Here is a 27,604-nt window from a genome sequence, read left to right as displayed (position 1 = left end):
AATCGGTGAAGTCTGAAACCCGGAGCCATTCGAGATCTCCCTCTCTCGCCTCTTATTTCTAGAATCCAGCCCCTCAGCCCTCCCAGTGCCTGTGCCTCCGTGGTGGTCCTCACTTCTTAGTCCCTGGACTGTTGAGCCTGTTCTTCCAGCTGGTCTCCAAAGCAACCCTGTGCTTCTCCATATGCCTGCCAGAGTGCTAAAAACACGTCTGTCATTCCTTTGTTGTCACCTGTGAAAAACTTTTATTTATTTGAGACAGGGTCTCTCTCTCTCTCGTCCAGGCTGGAGTTCAGTGGTGCAGTCATAGCTCACTGTAGCCTTGAAGTCCTGGGCTCAAGCCTCAGCCTCCAAGTAGCTGGCACTACAGGCACACACTACCACGCCTGGCTAATTTTTAAAAGTGTTTTTGTAGAGACAGGGTCTCACTGTGTTGCCCAGGCAGGCTTCAAACTCCTGGGCTCAAGCAGTCCTCTTGCCTCAGCCTCCCAAAGTGCTGGGATTCCAGGCATGAGCCACCTGCACCCGGCCATATGAAAAGCTAAAATTCCTTAGTGTGGCCACCAAGACCCTCCATGATCTGCTACCTCAGCTGAACCCTCCTCCCCCGTGACCTACATTCCCACCTGGCCCAACCACCCTCCCTCACAACAGGTGGCGAGTCCAGCTTTCCCCAGCCTGCCTCCCTCTCATGCTGACCTGGCTTTGTCAGTTCAATTACACTTATTCCGTCCCTCACTACCACACTAAACCTCCTGAAGGCACCCGGAATTATTCCTAGCACATAGCAAGTGCTCTTTGACTGTTGTTTGATCAATGAAGTAATAAAAAGAGAGCTGTTCTCTTTTCCTGCGAGATGGAGAATTTTAGTCCCAACCGTCACCTGCCAGGCTGGCTAACCCAGGGCCGTGGCGGACAGTCCACAAAGAGTTCACTCTGACCCGGCGCCTGTGTGTCATTTTCCAGGATCTCCCCCTACACGTGGCGCCTCGCCTGCTGCCTGCTGGGACATGGCCTGGCCTGCTCAGCTGACCTGCTGCCACTTCTAGGCAGCCGTCATGTCACTTTGCTACAACTTCAAGCTAAGACAGGCAATGTTTTGGGAGATGAATCTGTTTTCTGACTGACCAGGGATGTGCTGCAGTCCCCTCCCAGGCGCAGACTGGATACCTTCCAAGTACAACCTTGAAATGGAGCTCTGGGTAATTAATGCTGTCTCAGTAGTGTTATTAGTAATTGGTCTGCAGTGTATACCGAGAGCATGTGTCAAATATTCAGAAAGGCGTTTGTGGGTGGTCAGGGAGTTGTTTGAGACCGTGTCCTGCATTGAACAGACCTGCCTTTACGCTGGAGGATCCCTCAACAGCTCTGCCTGAAAACAGCCACGCATGCACAGGAGGAAAGGAACTTGATAGCTTAGTGGCCAGTTCTGTGGCCGCTTTATCAAACTAAAGCCTTTGCAAGTGGCCATGCTTTAAAATTAGGAATTTCAGAACCCAGGGAAAGGTCGATTGGTGGCCAATGCCAATTCTAATGAAAAGTGGATTGGTTGTCACAAATGTAGACTAGCATCCTAAAGGCAAATAGGCGGCGATTCACAGGCTGACTGAAACACGTGTTCTCCGGGAAGCAGGGCCCCGAGTCTTCTCTGACACCCTCATTGCTGCACCTGCCCCTGTGCCCGCGGAGTCCCTGCGGTGCAGCCTGGCACAAATGCAGCAGTCGCCGGGCGTCCCGAGGCCACATGGAGAACCTCCCGGCTGGCGGACTGCTCCCAGCTGCGACCATCCGACCCTTGGCCTCTGCGAAGCCGGGGCCATTTATAAGATGACACTGAGGGAACTTTGGATTCAATTCTGAGGCATTCTTCGAGATGGACACTTGTAAATGACTGCAGGCGGGTTCCGGTGCCCCCTGGCGACGGTGCAGCCTTTCCCCCATCCGCGCTCCCTCCAGCTCCAGCCGTGCGCAGCCGGCCCCGGCCAAGTGGGGCTGCCGCCGAGTGCGCCCCCTCCCGGGACGCCCACCCTCGTGCCGGGGGGCGGTGCTGCGGCGGCGCGGGGCGGGCCGCGGGGGCGGGGACGCTGGGCGCAGGAGGCGCGGCCGGGAACGCCGCGCGCCGGGAGCGGGGCGGCGGGCGCCGGGGCTGGCATGGCGTGGCCCTGTATCAGCCGCCTGTGCTGCCTGGCGCGGCGCTGGAACCAGCTGGACCGCTCCGACGTGGCGGTGCCGCTCACCCTGCACGGCTACTCGGACCTCGACAGCGAGGAGCCGGGCACGGGCGGCGCCGCCTCGCGCAGGGGCCAGCCTCCCGCGGGCGCCCGGGATTCCGGCCGGGACGTGCCGCTCACTCAGTACCAGCGGGACTTCGGCTTGTGGACCGCGCCCGCCGGGCCCAAGGATCCGCCGCCGGGGCGCGGACCGGGGGCGGGCGGCCGCAGGGGCAAATCCTCCGCGCAGTCCTCCACGCCACCTGCGCCCGGCGCCCGCGGGGTCTACGTGCTGCCCATCGGCGACGCGGACGCGGCTGCAGCAGCGACCACGTCGTACAGGTATGGGCTGGGTAGGGACCGCAACGAGTCCCCACCCTGTGGTGGGAGGACGCGGAGGCCCGGAGCCAGAGGGATGGGGTGGGCGGGAGAGCGGAGGCGCCTGGAGCCCGGATCCCACGCGACCTCGGAGCTGCCGGCGGCCTCAGAGGTCACCCCCGTTTGGTCCGTGGGCACTGCAGGCGGCGCCTTCGCTGCTCCGTGCCCGGACTCAGTGCTCGAGCACCCCCGTGCCGGGAGCGCACCGCCGCCCTCGCAGCCGCCCTCCTGGGGGCAGCCGTCAGAATGGCCTGCCTTCAGCCGAGTTGGAACCGGCCTCCCTTTAACTCCCACCGCCGGGCCTAGCCGTGCGAGGGGTGCGCGCAGGCCATGTCCCCCAGCTCTCTCCGGTCACTGCCTTCTGTGCGGGCGTTGGTGGTGAGGACCGAGCGCAGGGTCCCGTGTGGGTGAGCCCTTCAGAGTCCCACTGTGACAGGGGCCTTCAGGGAGAACGGGTCCGCGGGCCCTCCCCACCTCCCAGCCCAGCTCTGCTCCTGGACAGCCGAGGGCTTTCTCCCTTTTTTCCTCTTACCACAAAAGTAATTCATACTGTAGAAAAATGGGAAAGTACAGAAATTACAACAAAATACGTATCTCCTTGATCCCTCCCCAGACGAGTTCTTTCTACTCCGTAACGTGCATTTGGTGCATATGCACTGATATATTTTACATGGTTAGATTCTTACTGTACACTTTTTTCACCAGTTGTAGAAGTCTGTCCGTATTACTACATGTTTTGCAACATGAATTTTAATAAACGTGCAGTATTGTATCCTATGGATATGCCTTTATATCTTCAAGTTTTATTTATCTACTTCCTTACCATTGACTATTTAGGGTGTTTCTAATGTGGGACTATTAAAAGCACTACTTTTCCTTTGATGCAGCTATTTCACTACTAGGAATTTTCCCTACAGGTATCCTACAAGGTAGGGTGGGAGCTCAGGAGCGTAAGATAGGTGGAGACATTGTACAACAACCCCCTTGTCCTGCTGATGTAGGGAACTGGTTAATTATAGCACAGCCATGAAATGGGATACTGAAACCCAGCGGATCTTAAATATACGCATACCAAAAAAGCAAGGTGCCCAGCAGCACGTAGGCTATTTGTGTTTTAAAAAGGGGTATTAATATGCACACATATGCTCAAATAAGCACAGGATGCCCTGATGGATGTCTGAGGAGATGGTACCGTTAGGGAGAGGAACTTGATAGGGACTGCCAGGGGTGGAAGGCTTTTCACTCTGCTCTTTTGAACGATTGCTTTTTTTGCCTTTGTAACATGTCCATGTATTACCTATCTTTTTAACTTTTTTTTTTTTTTTTTTGGAGACGGAGTCTCGCTCTGTCACCCAGGCTGGAGTGCAGTGGTGCAATCTCAGCTCACTGCAATGTCTGCCTCCCTGGTTCCAGCCTGCCTCCCTGCCTCCCTGGTTCTCCTGCCTCAGCCTCCCGAGTAGCTGGGATTACAGGCTTGTGCCAACATGCCCAGTTAATTTTTATTTATTTTTATTTTTGATTTTTTTCTTTTTTGAGACAGAGTCTCGCTCTGTCGCTCAGGCTGGAGAGCAGTGGCACCATCTCGGCTCACTGTAACCTCCACCTCCTAGGTTCAAGCAATTCTGCCTCAGCTTCCTGAGTAGCTGGGATTATAGGTGTGTGCCATCACGTCCAGCTAATTTTTTGTATTTTTAGTAGAGATGGGGTTTCACCATGTTGGTCAGGCTGGTCTTGAACTCCTGACCTCATGATCCGCCTGCCTCGGCCTCCCAAAGTGCTGGGATTACAGTCATGAGCCACCATGCCCGGATGAGGGACTGCTTCTAAAAGCTAAGCCAGCCAGGCATGGTGGCTCACACCTGTAATCCCAGCACTTTGGGAAGCTTAGGTGGGAGGATCACTTGAGCCCAGGAGTTCAAGACCAGCCTGGGCAACATAGTGAGACCCTGCCTCTACAAAAAATAGAAAATTAGCTGGGTGTGGTGGTGCCTGCCTGTGATTCCAGCTACTTGGGAGGCTGAGGTGGGAGGATCCCTCAAGCCTGCGAGGTCGAGGCTGCAGTGAGCAGTGTTTGTGCCACTGCACTCCACATAGGCAACAGAGCAAGACCTTGTTTCAAATAAATAAAAGCTAAGCCTCTGCTAGAACATCCCTAGTAAAGAGGAGCCCAGCGCCATGCAAGTCAGCTCGCTCCATGGGCAGACTGTTGTAACTGACAGAAAGCGCTTCCTTCCCGGAGCTGAAGCTGTCTCCCTGCAAGCTCCACCCCTTGCCCTGCTCTGGTGCCTAGAACTTCAGCCGCTGGAATGCGCTGCACGCTCAGGACCCCTGGCCTTCCAGACTCTCCGCTATTCAGGCCCCTCCAGCTGGCTAGTCTAGGGCCTGAGCACTGCGGCTCAGCTTGAGGACGTGTCAGTGAATGCAAGACCTACCCTGCAACCACTGTCCCCCAGCGAGTTCCTTACAAAGTGCCGACCTATGAGGGAGCCTCCTCCTGGGGACATGGGATGTTCTTTGTGTCTTGATAATGGTGGTGGTACCCAAGTGGTTACATTTGTCAAAAGTCATCCAGCTGTATGTTTTTAATGGATGAATTGTATGGTTTGGAAATAATGCCTTGATACAGTTGGGTTTTTTGGGGTTTTTTTGTTGTTGTTGTTTGTTTTGTTGTTGTTGTTGTTGTTGTTGCTGCCCAGGCTGGAGTGCAGGGGCATGATCTCAGTTCACTGCAGCCTCAACCTCCCAGGCTCAAGTGATTTTCTCACCTCAGCCTCCCGAGTAGCTGAGACCACAGGTGGGCACTACACGTGGGGTTGTGTGTGTGTGTGTGTGTGTGTTTTAGAGATGGGGTTTATGTTGCCCGGGTGGTCTCAAATTCCTGGGCTCAAGCGATCCTCCTGCCTCAGCCTCCCAAAGTGCTGGAATTAAAGGCATCAGCCACTGTGCCCAGCTTGGTTTTTAAAACTAATAAAATTGGGGGGATAAGTTCATACTTTTTGGCTCTTTAATTCCACAGGTAGGAATTTATCCCAAAGAAATGATGATATGAACAAAGATTTAGCTGTAAGGATGCTTATCACAGAAGTTATTTTTTTTTTATTTTAAAGTTAAAAAGAGGCCGGGCGCAGTGGCTCCCATCTGTAATCCCAGCATTTTGGCAGGCCGAGATGGATGAATCTCCTGAGGTCAGTTCAAGACCATCCTGGCCAACATGGTGAAACCCCGTCTCTACTAAAAATATAAAAATTAGGCCAGGCGTGGTGGCTCACCCCTATAATCCCAGCACTTTGGGAGGATGAGGTGGGCAGATCCCAAGTTCGAGACCAGCCTGGCCAACATAGTGAAACCCCATCTCTACTAAAAATTAGCTGGGCATGGTGGCACGCACCTGTAATCCCAGCTACTCGGGAGGCTGAAGCAGGAGAATCCATTGAACCCAGGAGGTGGAGGACGCAGTGAGCCGAGATAGAGCCACTGCACTCCTCCCTGGGCAATAGAGCGAGACTCCATCTCAAAAAAAAAAAAAGCAGTCCCTCATCTGTGTGGAACATGTGGTGAGTGAATGTCCTGCCGGGCCCTCCCAGCTCTGGTGACGGTAAAGGTGCTAGCTGTCACCTTCTCTGCTTTAACGCACACCAGGCTCAGCACTCCCTGAGGTTAGCCCCCTGCAGCCTTCGTGTAGTGCTTGCCGTCCCCATTCTACAGACAAGGAAACTGAGTGGCTGGCACAGCTCTGAATGGCAGAGAAGGGAGTGGAACCCGTGTGACTTGCCCCAAAGATCAAATTTGTAGCCCCCATGGGTTTTCATCCCTTAAGAGCTGCCTCCTTGGAGTCACTTGCTTTCTTGAACTGTGTCCTGAGGCCAGCTGTGGAAAAGCCTTCACAGACAGGAGTCGGGGCTTGTTGGGGTTCTTACCTCCTGGTGTGTAAATTCAGGTGGGTCAGCCTCTCTTTTTTTCTTTTTCTTTTCTTTTTTTTTTTTTTTTTTGAGACGGAGTCTCACTCTGTCACCAGGCTGGAGTGCAGTGGCGCCATCTCGGCTCACTACAACCTCCGCCTCCTGGGTTCAAGCGATTCTCCTGCCTCAGCCTCCAGAGTAGCTGGGACTACAGGCGCCCACCACCACACCCAGCTAATTTTTGTATTTTTTTTTATTATTATTTATTTATTTATTTGAGATGGAGTCTTGCTTTGTTGCCCAAGCTGGAGTGCAGTGGCGCGACCTCGGCTCACTGCAACCTCCGCCTCCCGGGTTCACACCATTCTCCTGCCTCAGCCTCCCGAGTAGCTGGGACTACAGGCGCCCGCCACCATGCCTGGCTAATTTTTATGTATTTTTTTTTTTTACTAGAGACCGGGTTTCACCGTGTTAGCCAGGATGGTCTCGATCTCCTGATCTCGTGATCCGCCCGCCCCAGCCTCCCAAAGTGCTGGGATTACGGGCATGAGCCACTGTGCCTGGACTAATTTTTGTATTTTTAGTAGAGACGGGGTTTCACCATGTTGGCCAGGATGGTTTCGTTCTCTTGACCTCATGATCTGCCCGCCTTGCCCTCCCAAAGTGCTGAGATTTCAGGCGTGAGCCACCGCGCCTGGCTGGGTCAGCGTCTCTGACCCTTTCTTCATCCGAAAAGCAGGAATAGCAAGAGCTTGGCTGCCTGGACCCCTGCCCCCAATTCGGGCAGAAACACAGGATCACTGTTGAACTTGACCCCCCCAGCGCCATGCCAGTGGGCCTCTGGGACCCCCACCTTCCAGCTCTGGGACCTGATACAAGCCACTCCCTCCAGCCTTGTCTTGTAAGATGCATATCATCTAAGCAAACTTAAGAAATTCAGAAAGCCAAGGAAACGAGCAGAGCCAGGAATCCTGAAGATGTGAGGCCACTCCTAACTCAAGGTTCTTGAGGGAGTACCCAGGATCCCCGGGCCTCAGCTTCTCCACCCCTGCAAGACCTGCCTTGCTGGCTCCTGGTCTGCATGTGAGTTGATGTGCCTTGCCTGCCTGGCCACATGGGCACAGCAGGTCCTACCCACAGCCAGCCTGGCTCCTTCCACCTGACAGGCCCCCTCTGAATTCTCTCTGGGCCGTTGGGCACCTTTGGCCCAGGTGCTAGCCCCGCCCACTTCTGGAAGGCAGTCCTTGCTCCCTGGTTGCTTCCCTCCTTCCTTCCTAGGTGGGGCAGTTAAGGGCTGATGTTCAAGTTCCACAAGACTCGGCCCCACTTTACTGAGTGCCCGAAATGAAGACTCACAACCACCTCAGGCACATGGGTCAGCAGCCCCACTTTTCAGAAGAAACTGAGGCTCAGGGAAGTTGAGCAATGTGTTTGAAGCCATATTGGGCTGAGAACCCAGGCCTCCCAATCCTCCATCCGGGGCTGATGCCGGAACATGCTTGAGCACTGTAAGGGGGGCACAGCAGGCAGGGAGGCCTGTATTTCTTACTAATCTTGGCCTGAGCCATGAGTCTGTTTTCTTTCTCTCCAGGCAGTCACCGGGTCCTGCCCATTCCATCTTTAAGATCCCCTCTCCCATCTGGGCTCCAGCCCTGGGTTCCTCCTCTGGCAGCTGCCGGGATTGCTGTAGTCTGTGGCTCTGGTCGCTTCCTGCTCTGAGACCCCTGCAGCCACCTCAGGGCAGCAGGCTCAGGATGCCAGGCCCAAGGCTTAGCGTGGGCATGTGAAGTGTTTTGGGGACAGAAGGGCGCGCCCAGGGGAGGACCTGCTTCCCCAGGAGGAACAGAGCAGCATATGGTTTGGGCAGCTGGTCTTCAGAAGCTCGCGGCTTCCGGAGTGAAAATTACCTGATGCGGCCCCGGCCCAGCTCTCCTCCTGGCACCCCAGTGCTGGCCATGGACACAGCCATTCCCTGCCCACGCAGCCTGCCCAGTGGTGCCCCAGCTGTGCAGCTGCCAAAGAGAAAGGCAGCTTTGTTGACCTCAGGGCCTGAAGCCCAACCCCGGCAGTGTCCAGCCTGGGCAGGAGCAACTCCGCACACATGTGGGTGCCAGGCCCAGCTAGCTGGACACTTCCACCTTGGCCAGGTGCTCCTGGGACACAGGGAGTTCTGCCTTCTGAGCTCCCCATCTTGCAGAGGAGTGGGTAGAATTAAAGGAGGTCCCTTTTGTTCAGAGAAATGGAAGCACTGTCTTTTCATGGAGAAAGCTGCTCCCGGTACATGGAGCTAGCGGTGCCAGCCTCATCCTCTCCCTCCAGGGCCCGCCTTCCCCCATCACACCACCCTCCCCGCCACAGGCTCAGCAAGAGCGCATGATCCACTCCCTCCACCATGCACAGAGCTGTGCAAAGGCCAGGCCACCTTGGAGTCTTTTGAGATGGTCACTGCGATCCATTCTTCTGCATGAGTTAATGAGACAAAGTATAAAAAACTAAAAGTTCTGAGCCTTATTTTTCTTTTCAGTCTTAAGCGGGTCTGGCAAGCCAGGGCTGTGCCCAGTGCTGAGGGCATTTCCTCTTCAGGCATAAGCAGCCACCATGACCTGGGTCTCTTGAAACAGCCTGGCTCTGGAGGGGCAGGTGTGGGAGAATTGCAGGGGGTGCAGGTACAGCACCGGGGCTGCTAGTCTCCAAGACCCAGCCGTGCCAGGTGCTGCTGCGTTCTGAATGAGAACCAGGTGCTGACTGAGCTCTGCCCTGACCCTGCCGCTCGCCTGCAGTGTGAGAATAAGCTTCCTCTCCTACTTCCTTAGGGACTGGGGTGAGCCCAGATTTCCCAGTGGATCGCTGAGGTGAGGGGCCAGGCAGCCACACACCTTTCTCCTGGAGCTGGGCCTGCACGGGAGTGCACTTGCCTTGCCAGTTCTGTCTTTGGGAAGATGATAAGGACTGCCTGGAGCTGAGGGTTTCAGCAATTGGCAGGGCCGTGCATGGGGCAGAGCAGCAGCCCCTGGGGAGTCGGTAAAGGGATGGCTGACCCTGTGCAAGGTTGTGACCGTGTTCTCTGTTCCAGACAGGAATTCCAGGCTTGGACTGGAGTGAAGCCCTCAAGATCCACAAAGACAAAACCTGCCCAAGTCATCACAACCCACACTTCGGGATGGGACAGCAGCCCTGGGGCCGGCTTCCAGGTCAGCCGGAAGCTGGTGCAGCAGGGGTGTGGGTATAGAGGCCTCTTTCCCCGGGTAGGGATTAGGAGCCAGATTTTCATGGTGTAAAATGCAATTATGACCAGGGACAGCAGTGCCAACCAGATGTCCCAAACAAAAACCCAAGGTACTTCTTCATCGTTAGCCAGCTGGGTGGCCCTCTAGTGTTGGCCTCTCTGGTGAGCAGGGTCTCTCTGCCTCCTAAATCCCCATCTTACCCTTGGCCACTGAACGCTAGTGACTGGCCTGAGTACCACAGCATTTGTGTAAGAGGAAAGAGACGATGGAAGGGAGTGGGGGCATCTCAGCTCCGATTCCCAAGTGGTTCAGGGAGCAGAATGGAAGGTCCGTGTGCCACTCAGCTGCTAATGCAGTGACGCCTATGGCTCACGGTGGGCAAGTCCCCTCTGACCCTTCAGGTCTCAACTCCTGGAGGATGAAGAGGATGGGAGGGGATTTTTTCCTGGAGCTGGGTAGGGGGGAAGAGTAGGGAGTTAAGGAAAAGTCCCACTGATATGTGGCCACACTTCATTTTTCAGGTCCCAGAGGTGAGGAAGAAGTTCACTCCTAACCCCTCCGCCATCTTTCAGGCCTCAGCTCCCCGGATTCTCAACGTGTGACTGCCTGCACCGTGACACCATGGCTGCCGACAGGACAGGGCTGGGGAACGGCCTCAGGACCCACTGCCGCGGGGCTGGGCGAGAGCATGGCATGGGCCCCTGCGGGAGGGCACAGCCCCTCTCAAAGCTGTCACCAGGGCCGAAGTGCTGGTGTGGGGCAGATGCACCGATGGACTCGGCACACCCAGCTCAGCTCAGCCTCAAGCATCCTCTTGAGAAGCCTGTGGAAGGCTCCCGCGTTCGTTGACTGCCATCTGGCCATCTCTCAGTTTTGAAATCTGAGGAGCCTGAGGATCAAGTCAGTTGGGAACCGAATTGGTCCATGGAAGCTGAGGAATGTGGACACATCCGGCCCTTGAAAGAACCAGTTATGTCCACTTTTGGTGGATTTCCCAGGATGCATGAGCACTTGATTAATTTCATAACCTACAGTGAGACCCTTGGCTCTTCCTACAAATGGCCCCTGCAGTTGAAGCTGTTGGAATCTTGGGCCGTCACCTGCATGACTCATGGTGATGCTGAGTATCCAGGAGGAAATTTCCAGAAGAAACAGACCGTCAGTCATGGGCTTCCACTTCACAGACCTCCTTATGGCCAAGATGAGCCTCATGTTTTAACAAAACAGTTCTTGGGATTGAATGACTCACATTTACCTTGTGGTAGGTTCTAAAGATTGAATCCACATTTTGTTACTAATGATTTTCCCGCTAACATAAGGATGATGAGCAGGGCACTATCATACACACTGGCTGAGAACTGGAACTGTTTTTGGGAAGGTGGCATTTGTCTCATTCCCTGAAATACCTTAAAATGTCCTCTACACCAACCCTTCCCCTTCTGTCTACCCTGCTCACATGTACAGTGACGGAAAACTCACCACCTTTTGAAGAGGCAGTTCATTTTCTTTGCAAAGCTCTCTCCTAACTTCCTCCGTAAATTCCAGCCAGCATGGCCACATGGGTCACGCCTGGTGCCTTCACACATTTGAAGGGTCTTCGTCTCTTTTTAAAGCTTAGAGGTACAAGCTCGGGACAGTCTTCAGTAAGGAAATTTGTGGATTTCCCTTTGGATCTTTCTTCCTCTCCAGCCCACAAGTGGCTCTAGTGAGACGAGCATTTAAGCTGCAGGTGGTGGCACTCGGGTCTCAAAGCCACCAGACGTGCAGGTGGGACAGTGGTTCCAGCTCCGGCTGCCTGTCAGCGTCCCTCCCAGGTGCTAGCCCTGGCAGGCACAGCCCTCCCCTCATGCCAGCAAAGGAAATGCTCTTGATGAGAGGCTCGCTTTAAAGAAGCCCAAAGTGTGTGCTTATCCAAGGGGTTCAGCTATTCCTGACTTTACGGCTTGCATGTTTGATTTTTCTAAGAGAAAAGAGGCTGCCTGCTGGGTGTCTGTGGAAATGAGATTAAACTGTACAATCTCAGATTTTACTAAAATGCAAAAATGTACAGTTTCAGTTTCTTAAATTATAAGCACGAGTCTTCTCACGCTTGTTTTCTCCGGTCTCTTGGTGCTAAGGACTTCAGTGTGGCCCAGCTGCCGCCACACCTCAGAGGCCTGTTGATGCTGAGCAGTTCTTGCTGTGGGCTGCAGGGCACGTGTGGCAGGTGCAGCCCACAGAACCCACCCCTCCCCCACTCTCACCCAGGCACCTCTCTCTCAAGCTCCTCAGGCTCTAATCCCAGCTTCACTTGCTACCTGTGAGCAACTGGGGTTCCGTTTCTTCACTGAGGAGAAGTGACGACGCTACCAGCTACACCTTGTGGCTTGCCAAGAACATCCGTGTTTACGGGTGGGGTGCTCAGTACAGGAAATAACTGAGGCACAGGTGTTAGGATTATTCTTTCCTGCCTTAGTCCCCCCTCCTCACTTTCCCTGGGAGCCAGCTGTGTTCCCACCTGCAGCTCCCAGCATCCTCTAGCTTGTGCTCCCAGCCCCTCACCACCCCTGGCCAACGTCACCCTGCACAGCGCCCAGATGCTTGTTTGTTCTTTTCCTATAATGGGCTGGTCAGCTCTGCTGCACCTCAGCCAGGACCAACCGGGCCTGCCCCTTCCTGGCAGTGCTGGTGGGGCAGCCGCAGTGGAGGCCTCACCACACCAGACAGGCCTGACTGCAAGACAGATGGTCAAGAGCCTCTGCAATGCACAGCAGACAGCTTTTCACAAACACCAACTCCAGTGTTGCTCTGAGGGTGCATCACCATCATCATCGAGGCAGGGTCTTGCTTTGTCACCCAGTGGTGTGAACACTGCTCACTGCATCCTCAACCTCCTGGGCTCAAGTGATCCTCCCGCCTCAGCCTCTCGAGTAGTTGGGACCACAGGGGCATGCCACCATGCCTGGCTTTTTTTTTTTTTTTTTGCTGTCACCCAGGCTGGAGTGCAGTGGTGCAATCTCGGCTCACTGCAACCTCTGCCTCCCACGTTCAAGCAATATTCTCCCACCTCAGCCTCCCGAGTAGCTGGGATTACAGGCGCCCACCACCATGCCCAGCTAATTTTTGTAGAGACGGGGCTTCATCATGTTGGCTGGGCTGGTCTCGAACTCCTGACCTTAGATGATCCGCCCATCTCAGCCTCCCAAAGTGCTGGGATTACAGGCGTTGAGCTACCACACCCGGCCATTTTTTATTTATTTTTGTACATTTTGTAGAAACAGGGTCTCCCTATGGTTGCCCAGGCTGGTCCTGAACTCCCGGGCTCAAGCAATCCTCCTGCCTCAGCCTCCACAAAGCACTGGGATTGCAGGTGTAAGCCACTGCACCCAGCCTGGCCTCTTTATGAGATGTGGGTTATGCTGAAACTCCTTCCCAGTCACTTAGGTCTAAATAATCAGGCCTAACATGTTCAGCAAGTGACCCAAGAAGCAACTGAGACAAGTCTCAACCATGTGGTCCCAACTCATAGCTATCTATCTCTCACACACATACATAATACGCATATAAGACTGAAAGGCACTGAGAGATGTTAGCAGTGATTATCTTTCAGAGGAGGAATTATGAGTAGTTTTTCAAACACATTTTTTACGCTTGCTGAAGTTTCTATAAACATTTTTATAATAATTCTGTAAAGAAAAAGTTTTTAAAAATAATAAAAAGCAAGCCAGGCATGGTGGCTCATGCCTGTAATCCCAGCACTTTGGAAGGCCAAGGCAGGTGGATCACTTGAGGTCAGGAGTTTGAGACCAGCCTGGTCAACATGGTGAAACGCTATCTCTACTAAAAATACAAAAATTAGCCAGACGTGCTCGCTTGAACCCAGGAGGCGGAGGTTGCAGTGAGCTGAGATCGTGCCACTGCACTCCAGCCTGGGCGAGAGAGCAGACTCTTTTTTTTTTTTTTTTTTTGAGACGATGGAGTCTTGTTCTTGTCACCCAGGCTGGATGAAGTGCAATGGCACGATCTCGGCTCACTGCAACCTCCGCCTCCCAGGTTCAAGCGATTCTCCTGCCTCAGCCTCCTGAGTAGCTAGGATTACAGGCACCTGCTACCACGCCTGGCTAATTTTTATATTTTTAGTATAGACGGGGTTTCACTATGTTGGCCACGATGGTCTCGATCTCCTGACTTTGTGATCTGCCTGCCTCAGCCTCCCAAAGTGCTGGGATTACAGGCATGAGCCACCGTGCCCGGCCCAGACTCTGTCTCTAAATAAATAAAAAGCAGTTCAACCTGTTAGCAAATTCCAGACAAAAGAAAATGTTAACTTTTTAATTATTTCACAACCCAAGCTGCCACTGCGGGAGCTGCCTCAAGCAGCCACGGGCTGCACTATGACGCTCTGCAGGTGGAAAATCCTAAAGGTCCTTCCGCAAGTCGAGGGGGTTTGCAGGCATTTAGAACAAGGTCTCGCCTCTCTGTGCTCCATGGTACAGAACTCCAGGACTCAGGCCACGTTCCCAAAAGCAGCTTTTGAGAAAAGCTAGGCCCTGCAGCCCACCCCAGACAAATGGAAGAACCTCCCCTTTGAACAAGGTCAAGATGATGAAGCCCCAAAGCCAGTTCTGTTGGCCCCGTTCACACAGGACTCCTTCAATCAATAACTTGGAGTCCAAGCCACGTAAGGTACTGCCTGTGACACTGATCTGAGCCTGCTCTCGCTCCTGCCAAAACCTTGGCTGAGACAATGAACATTTATGAAGGCAAGCCTAGGCACACCCCTCTCAGCCATCAGACTCTTTGACTCTCCATTATGACTCTCAGCAAAGTCTGGTCCCCAGAAAGTTACATACTTGGACTGTATCATAATGCCTTTGAAGAACCAAAGCTTTCAAAATCTTTCAGCTCTTACGTTTCTGGATTTTTCACTATTTCTGAGCCATACGCTAGCAGATGGTCACAGCATAAGGACCGTGTCACAGGAGTGACTTCTTTCAGTCCTCAACACAGTCCAATTTTACCCTGCCAGATAACCCGGTATGTTTCTTTGTTAGACACGAGGAGCTGATTCTCTCTCTGCCTTGGCTTTAAGGAAGCTCTGAGCTCATTTATGCAGTTTTCTTCTGCCCCAAGCTGTCAGGAATAATTATGTCCATTTCCAAATTTTTTTTAGACTTTTATGTAACTGTAATCCTTTATCTTACACGGTTGCAACATTTTTTTTTGGCAAGAAGTAGAGGAATTAATTTAAACATATCAATAAGAATCTACACCATCACCTCATCCCAGTGCAGGGAGAACCCTGCCTGAGTACCATGCTTCAAACTCAGAAACACCCACCACAAATACCAAAAGATTTATTGTAGACAATTTTGTTACACAATTATACATATTATGATACACGTTTAAACATTAACACATGTGGAGACTGTTAAATCATTTAATATTTCTTTTGCAAAAAGATAATTTCTTTAGGCTGTGATACCTGCAGTAACGAATCTGTTCTCATTTGGATCAGATCTTTCTCCCTCTGTCCTGGAGATCTCACAGTTCACTTTGCTGAAGCAATCTATGCACTTCCCTATCGACCTTGCTTACAGCAGTTCACGTATAGACTATTCGAGCCTTATATACTAAACTGTTAAGCCAGTGTGTGCCCTATGCCCTGCTGAGAATAGATTCCTTCTGCACTTGCAGCCCTCAGATGCTGAATTAATCAATCAATTTTTGAGACGGGGTTTCCTCTGTCACCAGGGCTGGAGTGCAGTGGTATGATCTTGGCTCACTGCAACCTCCGCCTCCTGGGTTCAAGTGATTCTCCTGCCTCAGCCTCCCGAGTAGCTGGAATTACAGGCACACACCACCATGCACAGCTAATTTTCTGTATTTTTAGCAGAGACGGGGTTTCACCATGTTGGTCGGGCTGGTCTCGAACTCCCAACCTCAGGTGACCCACCCACCTCGACCTCCCAGAGTGCTGGGATTACAGGCGTGAGCCACCATGCCCGGCCCAGATGCTCAATTTAAAAGGCAGAGTTTCTTCAGTCACTCCCCGCCTTACCTTCCTGACTCAAACATCTACAGGACCCATGAAAACAGGAATTACGTTGCTTAGGTAAGTTTCTCTGACTCTGACTCACAGGTTTCCGATTTTCCTGGAGCAGAATAGAACAGATTTCTGACTGGGCATGCATTCTTTGTTCTGCCTTCCACACAGGCTGTGTTAGGAAGTCTGAGATGGGGCGCCTCCAATAGACCCGGGCACCTGGCAGCGCCACCTTCTCCTGCCTGCCACTCCCTCCCATCGAGGGGGCCTCTGCTTGTGGACACAGCCTAATCTCACTGCTTCTGGGCACTGGCATCCTTATTTCTGGGCATGGGCAGTTACTTCTCCAACTTTAAGGCACTCACTGGTATTTCTTTTAAATACTTTTCTTCTTGGGAAAAACTCCTTAACAGAGAAGAGTATACACAATCCACGGATAGGACAGACGACCCCAGAAGAGCCTGCCGGGCGCCGCTCCCCACTGGCCACTCAGCATGGGGTCAGCAGCAGAAGCTCCTGCAGGCCATGCAGATGGCGTGGAACCTGCGATCTGCTTCGCACACATGTGTAACGCTGCTACACTTCTGCCAAGTGTCTGGGACTGGTGCACACTGTCTATTCGTAGCATAGTGAGTTTTCTTGGTTATAATCAAACCTCTTCCTGACTCCTGTTGGGACCTCTCCGTCCCTTGCCACTGCTTTGACAATGGTTCTAGTAATGCTCTCGTGCTCAAAAAAGGAATTCTGCTCAGTCTGCCGTCTCTCAGGCCTTCATGGTTCTTGGCTCTAGGTATGGCCTCTTCCTATAGCTGACTCACTTGGGCTCAGAGTACAGCCCCTCCACACCAAGGCCAGGCATGGGAGAGAACCACCTGCTGAAGGCTGAAGCCCAATCTCTCTTCAGGGTAACTGCTGGAGCTACTGGTAACTCCAGCCCACAAAATGGGTGAAATCTCTAGCCTGCCACTCATTTTCTACCTCCTGGGGAGGCGGGCCCAAGGAGCCCCCTTGAGCACACCCAGGGAGAAGGGCCTGAGGCACACGGCCTGGCCCGCTCTCGTGGGGCCTTTACAAAGACTGCAGAAACGCTGGCCGACAAAGCACGGATCCACTGACAGCCTCACTCCACACTCAGGAAACAAACTCCTGTCCTAGGAGGATTTCATCTGGAGTGGAGCGTGCTGGTGACACGCGGGAACAGGCAGCGGCAAAGGTTGGGTAGCCATGACATGCCGAGTCACACTGGAAACCACCTCCTTCCCGAGCAGCAGGGCCCTCAGTTATAGCCTCGCTGCGCCTTCAAAGCCTGCTTCTCCAGGGCACCTCACTCCGCTCACTGGTCCTCATTCAATATTCCCATGTGTTTGTTTGTGAGGAAGTCCAGAAAAGGAATGTTGCAAATGGCCTGGTGAATATTACTCACTGTAATTTCTTTGGGAATCCTGGTCCAAAAAACAAAGGGTGTTACCAGGTGAAATTCTCTCACGTATATCTCATCATTTATTCACTTAACTCACCACAGGGACCATCCCAGGCAGAGGCCCCGTGGAGAGGGCTCCTAAGCCACAGACATAGCTTAGGGCCCCTCTGGGGTGAGGACTGCCTTCCTGTCATAGGCATGAGAAGGATGTCAACAAGTTGGTTGAATGATTAGGAAAAAAGATTCTGAGAACTGAGAAAAGAGAAAGAAAACAAAGCGGATGGCAGAACGGAATGACACATTTGTGAGTGAGTCTCAGCAGACCGAAAGCTGAGTCAAAGCACCACAAAACTCTGGGACCTTATTTCCCATCTCCTGGTAAGATGGGAGACGGAGCCACGCCAGGCCAGGCGTGATGTTAATCGTTCCATCAAAAGCACCTAAGTCACTCTACCCCTCCAGAACAGGGAGCATAGAGGTGAGCAGGGGCCACAGGAGGCCCTGGCTCACTTGTGGGTCCAAGCAGGACAGTGGGCAGCAGGACCGGAACTCTTGGTTCCCCTTCCTTTTCTCTAAAGACGCCCATGTTGTCTGATATATTCCTGTGAAGTTTCATCTACTATTCCTCTGATTTAGGCCCTTCATGTCCTCAGGCACTTTGCTACAATTTTATAAATCTGTGACAGCCTTTAGCATAATGCAATAAAATAATATTTGTTTCCTCTGAAAGAAAAGCAGATGTGGCCTATCTGCCATCCTTTCAGGGCCTAGGAACAGACTGAAACTCAGTGTCTTAATCAAAGACAATGAGAGTCAGCAAAGAGCAGTGGTGAGCCCACGGGCCTCAGAGCCAATGAGACCTGAGTCGGAAGTCCAGGTCTACACTGTATTTGCTGGGAAAGCTGGGTAAGATTACCTTTCAAAGCCCGGTTTCCTGATTTTTAAAAAGAGAATAATAGTTCTGCAATGAAAAACAAATTAGGTAATATATGCAACGCTTGGCCCTCATGTCTGACATGTAATGGACACTGTTATCTTTAATTGCAAAGCTAATATTTATTCAATCCTGTAATAAAACAGAGTCCTAGGTGTCTGTGAAGTAATGAGGAGGATATAAACCTCTGAGCAAAGCTGAGTGAGCTTTCACAACCATGAGGTTCTCTAAAAATGACAAAGCAGACCCTTGAGCTCATCTGGCTCTAAGAGTGTCCTAAGCACTCACTCCATCTCCTACTGGATTGATGTAAGTATAAAACACCTTCATGGGCAATTCAACTGTTAGGAAAGAGGTGTAAGCCTCACACCACAGACTGCAGAGATAGTAATACCTGTTGTGAGAAGCTGTCTGGTATCCAACTGCCAAAGCCTGTCTCAGGATATCATTCACCAGCTGTTCTGTAGCCTACAATGGAAGATGCTGTTATTCTTCAAATGGCCATCTGCTTGCTGGCAAGAAGGGACACATTTAACCCCATCCCTTACCCCAAATGTTTGAAACAATTGCAACTAAGGATTAAAAAGTCCTTAAGAAAAAATTAAAGGTCTCAATAATAGACCATAATGATAAAGGCCATGATTCTGAGAAATTATGAATTGGAGTGATTTTCATTAATCAGACATTATTCTATTTATTTATTTATTTTGAGATGGAGTCTCACTCTGTCGCCCAGGCTGGAGTGCAGTGGCGCGATCTTGGCTCAGTGCAACCTCCGCCTCCTGGGTTCAAGCGATTCTCCTGCCTCAGCCTCCCAAGTAGCTGGGATTACTAGGTGAGCGCCACCAAGCCCAGCTAATTTTTTATTTTTAGTAGAGATGGGGTTTCACCATGTTGGCCAGGCTGGTCTCCAACTCCTGATTGCAAATGATCCGCCCGCCTCGGCCTCCCAAAGTGCTGAGATTACAGGCATGAGCCACCGCGCCCAGCCCTAGACATTGTATTTAAGGAAAGCAGTTGTTACAGAGGTATCCCTATTCTTGGAGAGGATCCACGAGGAAAGGAACTGCTGAGCTAGGATCAGGCTGGGGAAGGAGGCTACGGCATTTTCGTCCCCTTGCCAGGGTCAGGACAGTTGGGGCTGTTTGCTGTTGTGATGTGTACAGAAAACCATAGGCTTTGTCTCTGCCACCTCCTAAAGCAACGAGCACACTGACCACCACCCCCAGAATACGTCTTAGGAGGCACCTGAAACCACATGACTCAGAGGAAACATAACTTAGTCCATTTAAAAATCAGAAGGAAAAAAAACAAAAAAACAAAAAGAGAGAACTTAAGCCCAAATAAGACGAGACATTTTAAAGCCTGTTATCTTTGTTCCTTTTCTGTCCTTGCCCCTTACTCCAAACCGCCTGGGATGCAACCATCCTTCCTGGCTGGCGGCCCCTGCAGGCACCCACCTTCAGGATCATGTCCTCCACCACGGACGCATACACGTTCCTGTGGAGTGCCACGGGCTGCAGGGTGATCCCAATCTGGAAAAGCAGAAGAAAGCCGTTTGTTCGTATCGCTGCTTTAGAAACAGCCTCTCTCCAAACAAGCATACCTCCCTGACATGCAAAGCGATGCCTGGTTGGGAGGAGGACTCTGCAAACATGCTAGGCAAAATTCACGGGAAAGGAACACGGAATATAACATCTAGAAGAATGTTATCTTGTTTTTCCACATTTCTGGCTGATATTTAACACATGACTATAATCCTATTAAAATCTCTCAAATCTCCTTCGTGGGAGAACATGGTTGGGATCTGCCTGGGTTCTGATAAGCGATCAACACTTTGAAAGGTCTGGAATCAGACTCCAACGTCCTGTTTGCACTTGGAAACTGCATCTTGCCCATTCTTCATGGCCTCCAATGAAAGCACACTGTCTTTCACCTCGGGCCCTGAGCAACTGGCAGATGCTGAAGAGCTGTTAGGCTCCAGCAGGGTGGATAAATACCTCTCTCCTGTATAGTAAGGCAGGTGCACGCCATCTGCACCACAGGCGGGGCACTCAGGAGCTATCAACACGTCAGGGGAGGATTACGCGCTGACGTGCAACTCAGAAAGAGTATGACGTGCCTCATGAGGGAAAGGTGCTTCTACTGAGGCAGATGAGAAAAAACGAGATGAAGAGTAATCAACCATTTCTATCTAGCCAGCTTTGCTTCACGTCTGCGTTCAACAAGCAACCTTTTCACATGTAATTAGCATTTCTGCCCAAGAGCTCTGATGCGGGAAGGTGGGAGCCCTGAGAGCACACCTGGGTCAACCAGGCAGAAGGAAGTCAAGCATTTACGGCACCAGAAGAGTCTGGGTCTGAGTCTGTGTCTGTGAGGCTGAACACCTGGGTCTGGGTCTGTGAGGCTGAACGTCTGAACATCTAGCTCTGAGCTGGTCTGCCGCATGAACTATTAACACCACAACCCCTACCTTCTGTGTGACGTCCCCAATAAATTCAGACCCTGGGGTTGGTGGCAGGTAGAACTTGACTTCCTCTTGTTTCTCTTCCTGCTCCTTCTTGATGTTTATCTTCACTGGCTCGGAGAGGCTGACAATGTCCACCTCCTCCTCATTCTCGGGTTCCCTTTTCTGGAACTGTTGCAGGTCCTCCAGTTTGCGGCAGAGGTTGTCAGCAGAGGAGAATGATGATGGGCACTCTAAATGAAAGGCAAGCAGTGTTACAACAGCTGTGGGGCCAACAGAAGAGGACTTTCCATCTCCAAGAGACTCATGGTCTGAGGAGGGGGGATAAGCATCAGGGGAGCTGACCTTCTTTCCAGTTCTAACATTCTATGGATCTATAATGATGAGAACTAGTAATTCACGAGGGAGAAAGGCATAAACACAGGCATCCTGTGTGTGATCTATGTAAGTAACTGCCATCTAAGATGAAAGAGTAGGAATTCTCACTTCTGCCACCAAAAACCAGGCCATCCCCCTCCCTCTGAGTATTAAGGACTGACCTGATTTTTCCTCATCTCAAATCTGGAAAATTTAGAAATGCAGAGTGAAGAAAATGAAAAGAATCACCCCTATTCTCACTGCTCAGAGAGCAGGACTGTTAACCAATGTATATTATGGGTCCAGTCTCTAATAAGGTGATTTATACAAAGCCTAATCAGGAGTGTGAGGACCTTAAGGCCAGATCTAGGGCACTAGTGCCCTTCCACTTTCTGGATGAGTGTGTGAGGTCCACACCAGGTACAAGATTTAAGGGCACCCAGCTCCTGGCCTTTTGTTTTACTGACTGGGCTCTAACAAGCTCCAGCTGCTCCTCAAGTTAATGATGGCTGGGGCTATATCCTGAAAAACCCATCGTAAGTTGAAAATATCATTTTTGACTTAGGATATTTTCAACTTACGATGGCCTTATCTGGATACAATCCCATCATAAGTCAAGGCATGTGCTGATGCCTACAGCTTTCATACCATTGTAAAGTCACAACATTAAATCACAGGTCAAACCATTGTAGGTTAGGGACCATTTGTAATCAGTCAGATTAAAAGGAAGCCTAGTATGTGCAAGTACTGTGCTTTCCACACAGTGTCAGTGAAGCCCGAGAATCATCAATATGGTCTCTGCTCTCCGAGTAGCTTACACAGCGAAGTCAGACAAGCCCTCATGCTGTTGATATTAAGCGCTGCAGGAGACGAGAGAAAGGAGAGGCCATCCTGCATTAGGCTCTCAAGAAGCTTAATGGCAAAACTGGGACTTGCCCCCCTTTTTTTTTTTGGACAGGGTTTTGCGCTGTCACCCAAGCTGGAGAGGAGTGGCATGATTACAGCTCGCTGCAGCCTCAACTTCTTGGGCTCAAGCAATCCTCCCTCCTCAGCTTCCCGAATAGGTGGGACTACAGGCATGCACCACCATGCCCGGCTAATTTTTGCATTTTTTGTAGAGTCAAGGTTTCACCGTGTTGTCCAGGCTGGTCTTGAACTCCTGGGCTCAAACAATCCTCCTGCCTCAGCCTCCCAAAGTGGGAGGCCACTGAGCCTGGCCCTAAGTCTTAAAGGAACCCCACCTCTGTGCTCCGGGTCTCCTTGGACAGGGGGGTGGAGCTTCTGTTTTTCTATATAAATGGGGCTGGGGGCAGAGAACAACCTTTCTTTTTATTTTATTGAGACAGGGCCTGGCTCTGTTGACCAGGCTGGAGTGCAGTGGTGTGCTCATGGCTTACTGCAGCCTCAACCTCCTGGGCTCAAGTGATCCCTCTCACCTTAGTCACCCAAGTAGCTGGGACTACAGGCGAGCTACCACACCCGGGTAATTTTTGTATTTTTTGTAGTGACAAGGTCCTGCTATGTTGCCCTGGCTGGTCTTAAACTCCTAGGGGCTCAAGTGATCCTCCTGCCTTGACTCCCAAAGTGCTGGGATTACAGGCATGAGCCACTATGCCCGGCCCAACCCTTCTTATTCTTTGAGGTGAAACTCAAAATGCTTCTTCTGCCTATATACCATTCATCCCTTGCTCCTACACCCCATGGCCCTGCAGCAGTGGTCTGTTTTTTTGTGTGTGTGTGTGTTTTTTTTTTTGAGACGGAGTCTTGCTCTGTTGCCCAGGCTGGAGTGCAGTGGTGCGATCTCGGCTCACTGCAAGCTCCGCCTCCCTGGTTCAAGCAATTCTCCTGCCTCAGCCTCCCGAGTAGCTGGGACCACAGGCGCGCGGCCACCACACCTGGCTAATTTTTTTGTTTTTTTTAGTAGAGATGGGGTTTCAGGGTGTTAGCCAGGATGGTCTTGAACTCCTGACCTCGTGATCCACCCGCCCCGGCCTCCCAAAGTGCTGGGATTACAGGCGTGAGCCACGGCGCCTGGCCCAGTGGTCTGTTTTTTTATCGTGAAACAATTCATTTCACCTGCAACATTACTAGTTTTCACAAGTGCCTCCCACACTGGGTGGCGTCCTCCAAGCTGGGTTTGGAGATAAAGTAACAGATGAGACACGGGCCTCATCTTCACAGAAGTAGCACAAACTTGTCTGGGGCATGGGGGGTGTCCCTAACGTCACAAAAGATGTGAAAGCCGCTTCAATCTGCAGGAAAGGAGATGGATTAGGAGTCTTCAAAGAAGAAATGATGCCGAGCAGGGACTCCTGAGTGGACAGTGTGTGCCTGCTGCATGGCACGGGCTGGAACATGTGTGGCTGGGGCACAACACTTGAGATACCTGGCTACAAACAGCAACATGGGGATGGCACGGTCCCACAAAGGACACGGCAGGAGGTAGGAAAGGCTCTCGTTCTCTACAGCAACTCTTCCAAGTTCTCACCTCTCTCTACCTCAGCAAATGCCCCCAGGCTGCCAGGCGCTCTGGGCAGTGCCACTGAAGGCTTACCAGGCTCGCTGTCGATCTGAGTCAGCACGTCCTCGATGGAGTCCCCGTCACTCCTCAGGCTTTCAGGGTCTGGTGGGGTGTAGCCATGACAGCGGCACCAGTGAGCGATGTGCTTGGTTTTGAGGGGAGTCAGATGGTGAAATCTCGGATTCTTCTCCAGGATTTCTTGTAAGACTTTTCGCATTGTCATTGCTCTTTGCCACTTAAAAAAAAAAATTTTCTTTTGGAACCATAATCAAATCTTTCCACTTAACACAACTACGTATCATGCAACCATAAATCACCATCCTAACCTAACCTGTTAGAATTTGTTTTTTTAAAGAAAGAAACCTGGTTGTGTTACTCCCCATTAAAAAAAAAAGTCGAACTTCCCTAATGCTAATACAATAAAACAGCAACTCCTAGGTTTGGCCTTTAAGGATCTTCACCTGGTCTCCACCTGCGCTCTCCCACTCCCCTCCTACCCCATCTTTCCCTAAACTCACCACAGCACCTTCCCAATGTAAGGACTTAATACTCGAGTTCATTTAAAACTCTGAAACTCAGAAAAAAATTTAGAAACTGTGAGGGATGTTTCTGCCAGTGCAGGAAAAGAAGGCACGCCTGAAAGTCAGCTGGATACAGGTCTTTGAAAAATGAGATTTTTTTTAACTGAGGAAAATATTCTGCCATCAAATATTTCAACCAAATATGCTGCAATCTTATCCCTGTTCCATAAGACAAGGTTTCTGGAGGCAGCCAGAGTGGACAGGCAGACGTGGGTTACCTCAGCGGCTCTCCTTTTTCCAATGTTCCAGCCATAGTACTGCTCCACAGACTTTGCAGAAAAGCAGCTGGCATCTTCACCTAGAATGCACACACCCAGCAAAGCCTGAATAAAGCTCTTACGATTCCAACCACATGTCATTTGCTGGAGGCAAGCCAGTCACTTCTTCAGACCTCTTTATCGCATGTATGTTCCTTACTGGGCAAGCTCAGATGCAGCCTAACACAGGAGGGCGTCTCCTCAGAAGAGAAGGCGTCTTGTCGTGTGTACTCAAAGCAACACACCTTCCTGGGAACTTTGCTTCTTTGGTAGAGAAGGTAATCACTGCCATAGGCTATTAAAGTCTGTGGAACTGGTGCTCCACTAGGAGCCCTGGACCCGCCATTAACTCACAAGGTGGTTGTGGTAGATGGTGTCTCACTTTGTCGCCCAGGCTGGAGTGTGGTGGTGTGATCTCAGCTCACTGCAACCTCTGCCTCCCAGGTTCAAGCGATTCTCCTGCCTCAGCCTCCCGAGGAGCTGGGACTACAGGCAGGCACCACCATGCCTGGCTAATTTTTGTATTTTTAGTAGAGATGGGGTTTCACCATGTTGACCAGGCAGGTCTCAAAGTCCTGACCTCAGGTGATCCGCCCGCCTCAACCTCCCAAAGTGCTGGGATTACAGGCGTGAGCCACCAAGCCCAGCTCGGTTTTCTCATCTATAAACTAAGAAAGCTGGGAAGATGGTTTCTGAACTACCTTCCAGCTCTTACATTCTGTATTTTTAAGGAGAGAGAAAAATATGTGTGTGTGTGTGTGTGTGCGTGTGTACACGTATATATATATGTGTATATATATATACACATACACACACACACACACACACATATATATATATGAGAGAGATTTTTTTGTTTGAATTTCTTGTGTTACGCTGGGAAACTGTCACCAAAAGTTTACTCTGAGAGACATCAAAATGATCCACCAAACTTTACCTTACAGAAAGAGATTACTGCTTTGCTATTACAGTTGGAAAAAATAAGTAGGTGGTCTGTACCTGGTGTATGTGTTCAGAGCCCTACAAATCTGAGTGGCGTGGAGGTTGCCTTGTGGCTTCCCTCTGAGTGTGCATGGTGGTCTTGCCCATGAGCATGCTCCTGTGTCCGCAGGCTGCTGGCCCCTCAGCAAGGGCTATTGATTCTGTCAAAACAACTGGGGCTAAGCAGCAATTTACTCAATCTAGCTAACGATGGGCAGTGACACAGCACGTCACTTTGGGAGGTCTTAAAAACTGCATTTCTACACTGTGCAATACTGAGTTTCAGAGGAAAGATGAATGGTCTTAGAGTCAAACAGAACCAGGTTTGTATCCTGTTTCACCACCCGTGGCTCTGTGATCTCCAGCAAGTTATTCAACCCTGCTTATCCTCAGTTTCCTCATCTGTAAGTGGAGATGACACCAGCTATCACACAGGAGGCTGGGATTATATGAGACAGTGAACGTACCCAGCCTGCACAGGACCTGGTACACTGCAGGCAAACGCTAAATGCTTTCCTCACTCAAAAACACCAAATGCTAATGCAGAGTTTTAACTGCATACAAAACAATCTATGATTTACATATGAAAAATTTACGTAAAACATTCCTTCTACAGGTCAACACAGTAAAAAGAATAAAAAACTAACTGGATGTGAATTCTAAAACCCTTGCAAATGGGCTGTATCTCTAGCTGAAACCTTATAAGGTAACCGCCGTATCAGTATTAATTTACAATCCCAAGTGATTTCAGTTGACTCAATACCTTAAGTTCACAGCTTTCAAAAATGCACCCCTATATTCAGTGTAATTGTCTTACTTTTTGCAGTGATTAATGGAATCTTCTTTACTACTGCAGTTAGGAGTTGCTGGATAGTTTCTAAATGGTCTATCCTGAGAGGGATAAAAAAAAATTAAGGCAATAAATTAAATACATGTAGCAGTTTCTATAGCCATATATATGCCATGTACTTAATGGATATATTCCATTCTGAGAGAATTATAATGTAAAACCATCATATTAGCATGTCTTTCCTTCCACAGATTACGTTCTTTGTAAAGGAGGGGTGTTCTATGCTTGAAAAGAAAATGTCAAGACTAAGATCCCAGGAATGGAAGATCATGCACATATTACAGACATTTAATCTACACCTTAAAATTCAATAGCAATATAATCTTTTTGCAATGTGACGGCTACTAGGGGAGAAAAATTCTGTATACCCATCTTAGGGTTATTACAGTTCATGCCTCCATCTACCATGTTAGAGTGGCTAAGTTTCTATTGTCCCCAGCAGTCTGAGATACTTAAAAGTAGCTGGTCAGAAGTGGCTTCCTGATTTAGAAATTAGGAAACCTCAGGAAGCATTTTTAGAAGAAGCAAAGAGTGTATATAGCCCATGAAGAGGCAGCTAAGATGAGGCAGGTGTGTGGATACCCAGTCACAAAGCGTGTACACACCTGAGTGATGGCAACAGGAGAAATTTTGTGCCTACGGGCTCAGCAGAGAAAGCCCATGTTGGCAACTTCAACTGAAGGGAGGTCTAATCCCACCTGAGGCTTCTAAGGCTACAAATCAAGTGCCACCTCCAGTCACATCACTGTATAAAATGATGACCCTCAGCTGTGCATCAAGTGGTAACACTTGTCCACTGCACGGGGACAGACAGTTCCTCCCGTCAAGGGCTTAGAGCTACACACACACAACTCTGCACATACTCAGCTGTCACAGGCGTGACAAACACCCGAAGCGGAATTCCTTTAGGAAAGATTGGAAGAATTACTTAATGACATAGTTTCCCAGCTCAGAACTCTCTTCTGTTTTCACTGCTGTCTGACCCTCCTGAGAGAGGCAGCTCGGTCCAGGTGTTTCTGGTTCAGTCTTCACTACAAGGGAAGAGCAACAAAGAGGCAGCTGTTAGGGGTCAGTGGTGGAAGGACACGTGCAGGCACAAACAAAGCTCTTACAGTAAAGCTCAGTAAGGAAACTGCCACTCCAGCTGTTGTGGGGACACAGCCAGGGGACTGAGATGGCTCCTATCATCCCAGGGTCATCAGACAAGGGAAGAACTGTTAGCCTGGGTCTCAGGACAACTCCAGCCTCATGACAGGGCGGCGGCAATAAAGTGGCTCCTAATTAGATATTTCTTAAAGGGCCACCCACACTGCTATGTAAGATTCCTCACTCCCCTCCCCACACGTGATTTAACAATGCTACTCTGGGCCGGGCGCGGTGGCTCACGCCTGTAATCCCAGCACTTTGGGAGGCCGAGGTGGGCGGATCACGAGGTCAGGAGATCGAGACCATCCTGGCTAACATGGTGAAACCCCATCTCTACTAAAAATACAAAAAATT

General features: G+C 50.8%; 3 protein-coding genes across 17 annotated transcripts in view; 2 read left to right on the top strand and 1 right to left on the bottom strand.

Annotated features, from left to right (window-relative positions):
- PARL (presenilin associated rhomboid like) overlaps positions 1 to 1,192 on the top strand; it is a 58,701-nt gene extending 57,509 nt beyond the window's left edge. For all 4 annotated transcript variants that reach the window (XM_019024365.4, XM_055381981.2, XM_019024366.4 and 1 more), the window contains one exon: positions 964 to 1,192. In XM_019024365.4, the coding sequence (XP_018879910.3) occupies positions 964 to 1,120 (157 nt within the window). In that variant the 3' untranslated portion in view covers positions 1,121 to 1,192. The remainder of the gene's footprint in view (positions 1 to 963) is intronic.
- YEATS2 (YEATS domain containing 2) overlaps positions 1 to 27,604 on the bottom strand; it is a 132,102-nt gene that overhangs the window by 3,169 nt on the left and 101,329 nt on the right. For 5 of the 11 annotated variants that reach the window (XM_031009022.3, XM_031009023.3, XM_063704422.1 and 2 more), the window contains exons 24-31: positions 27,033 to 27,135; positions 26,072 to 26,145; positions 24,235 to 24,314; positions 23,469 to 23,670; positions 20,564 to 20,790; positions 19,551 to 19,625; positions 18,485 to 18,558; positions 15,031 to 17,178 (exon numbers count right to left, since the gene is read on the bottom strand). In XM_031009022.3, the coding sequence (XP_030864882.3) occupies positions 17,070 to 17,178; positions 18,485 to 18,558; positions 19,551 to 19,625; positions 20,564 to 20,790; positions 23,469 to 23,670; positions 24,235 to 24,314; positions 26,072 to 26,145; positions 27,033 to 27,135 (944 nt within the window). In that variant the 3' untranslated portion in view covers positions 15,031 to 17,069. Of the gene's footprint in view, positions 1 to 15,030; positions 18,559 to 19,550; positions 19,626 to 20,563; positions 20,791 to 23,468; positions 23,671 to 24,234; positions 24,315 to 26,071; positions 26,146 to 27,032; positions 27,136 to 27,604 lie in introns of those variants that run through there. The other 6 variants (XM_031009021.3, XM_055381970.2, XM_063704421.1 and 3 more) reach the window with 3 other exon arrangements.
- MAP6D1 (MAP6 domain containing 1) lies at positions 1,192 to 11,797 on the top strand. Of its 2 annotated transcripts, none has more exons than XM_004038094.5 (3): positions 1,192 to 2,549; positions 9,558 to 9,675; positions 10,233 to 11,797. In XM_004038094.5, exons 1-3 carry the CDS (start codon positions 1,885 to 1,887, stop codon positions 10,311 to 10,313), a joined length of 864 nt encoding a protein of 287 aa, XP_004038142.4. In that variant the 5' UTR covers positions 1,192 to 1,884; the 3' UTR covers positions 10,314 to 11,797. The 2 variants fall into 2 exon arrangements, with proteins under 2 accessions (XP_004038142.4, XP_030864886.2); XM_031009026.3 differs by having other exon boundaries at positions 1,292 to 2,549; positions 10,284 to 10,414.

Source organism: Gorilla gorilla, chromosome 2 (genome assembly GCF_029281585.2).
Source record: "Gorilla gorilla gorilla isolate KB3781 chromosome 2, NHGRI_mGorGor1-v2.1_pri, whole genome shotgun sequence".
In the NCBI taxonomy this organism is placed as follows: Eukaryota; Metazoa; Chordata; class Mammalia; order Primates; family Hominidae; genus Gorilla; species Gorilla gorilla.
The sequence above is the reverse complement of the archived record's forward strand: the minus strand, read 5'-3'. Positions and strand labels throughout refer to the sequence as shown.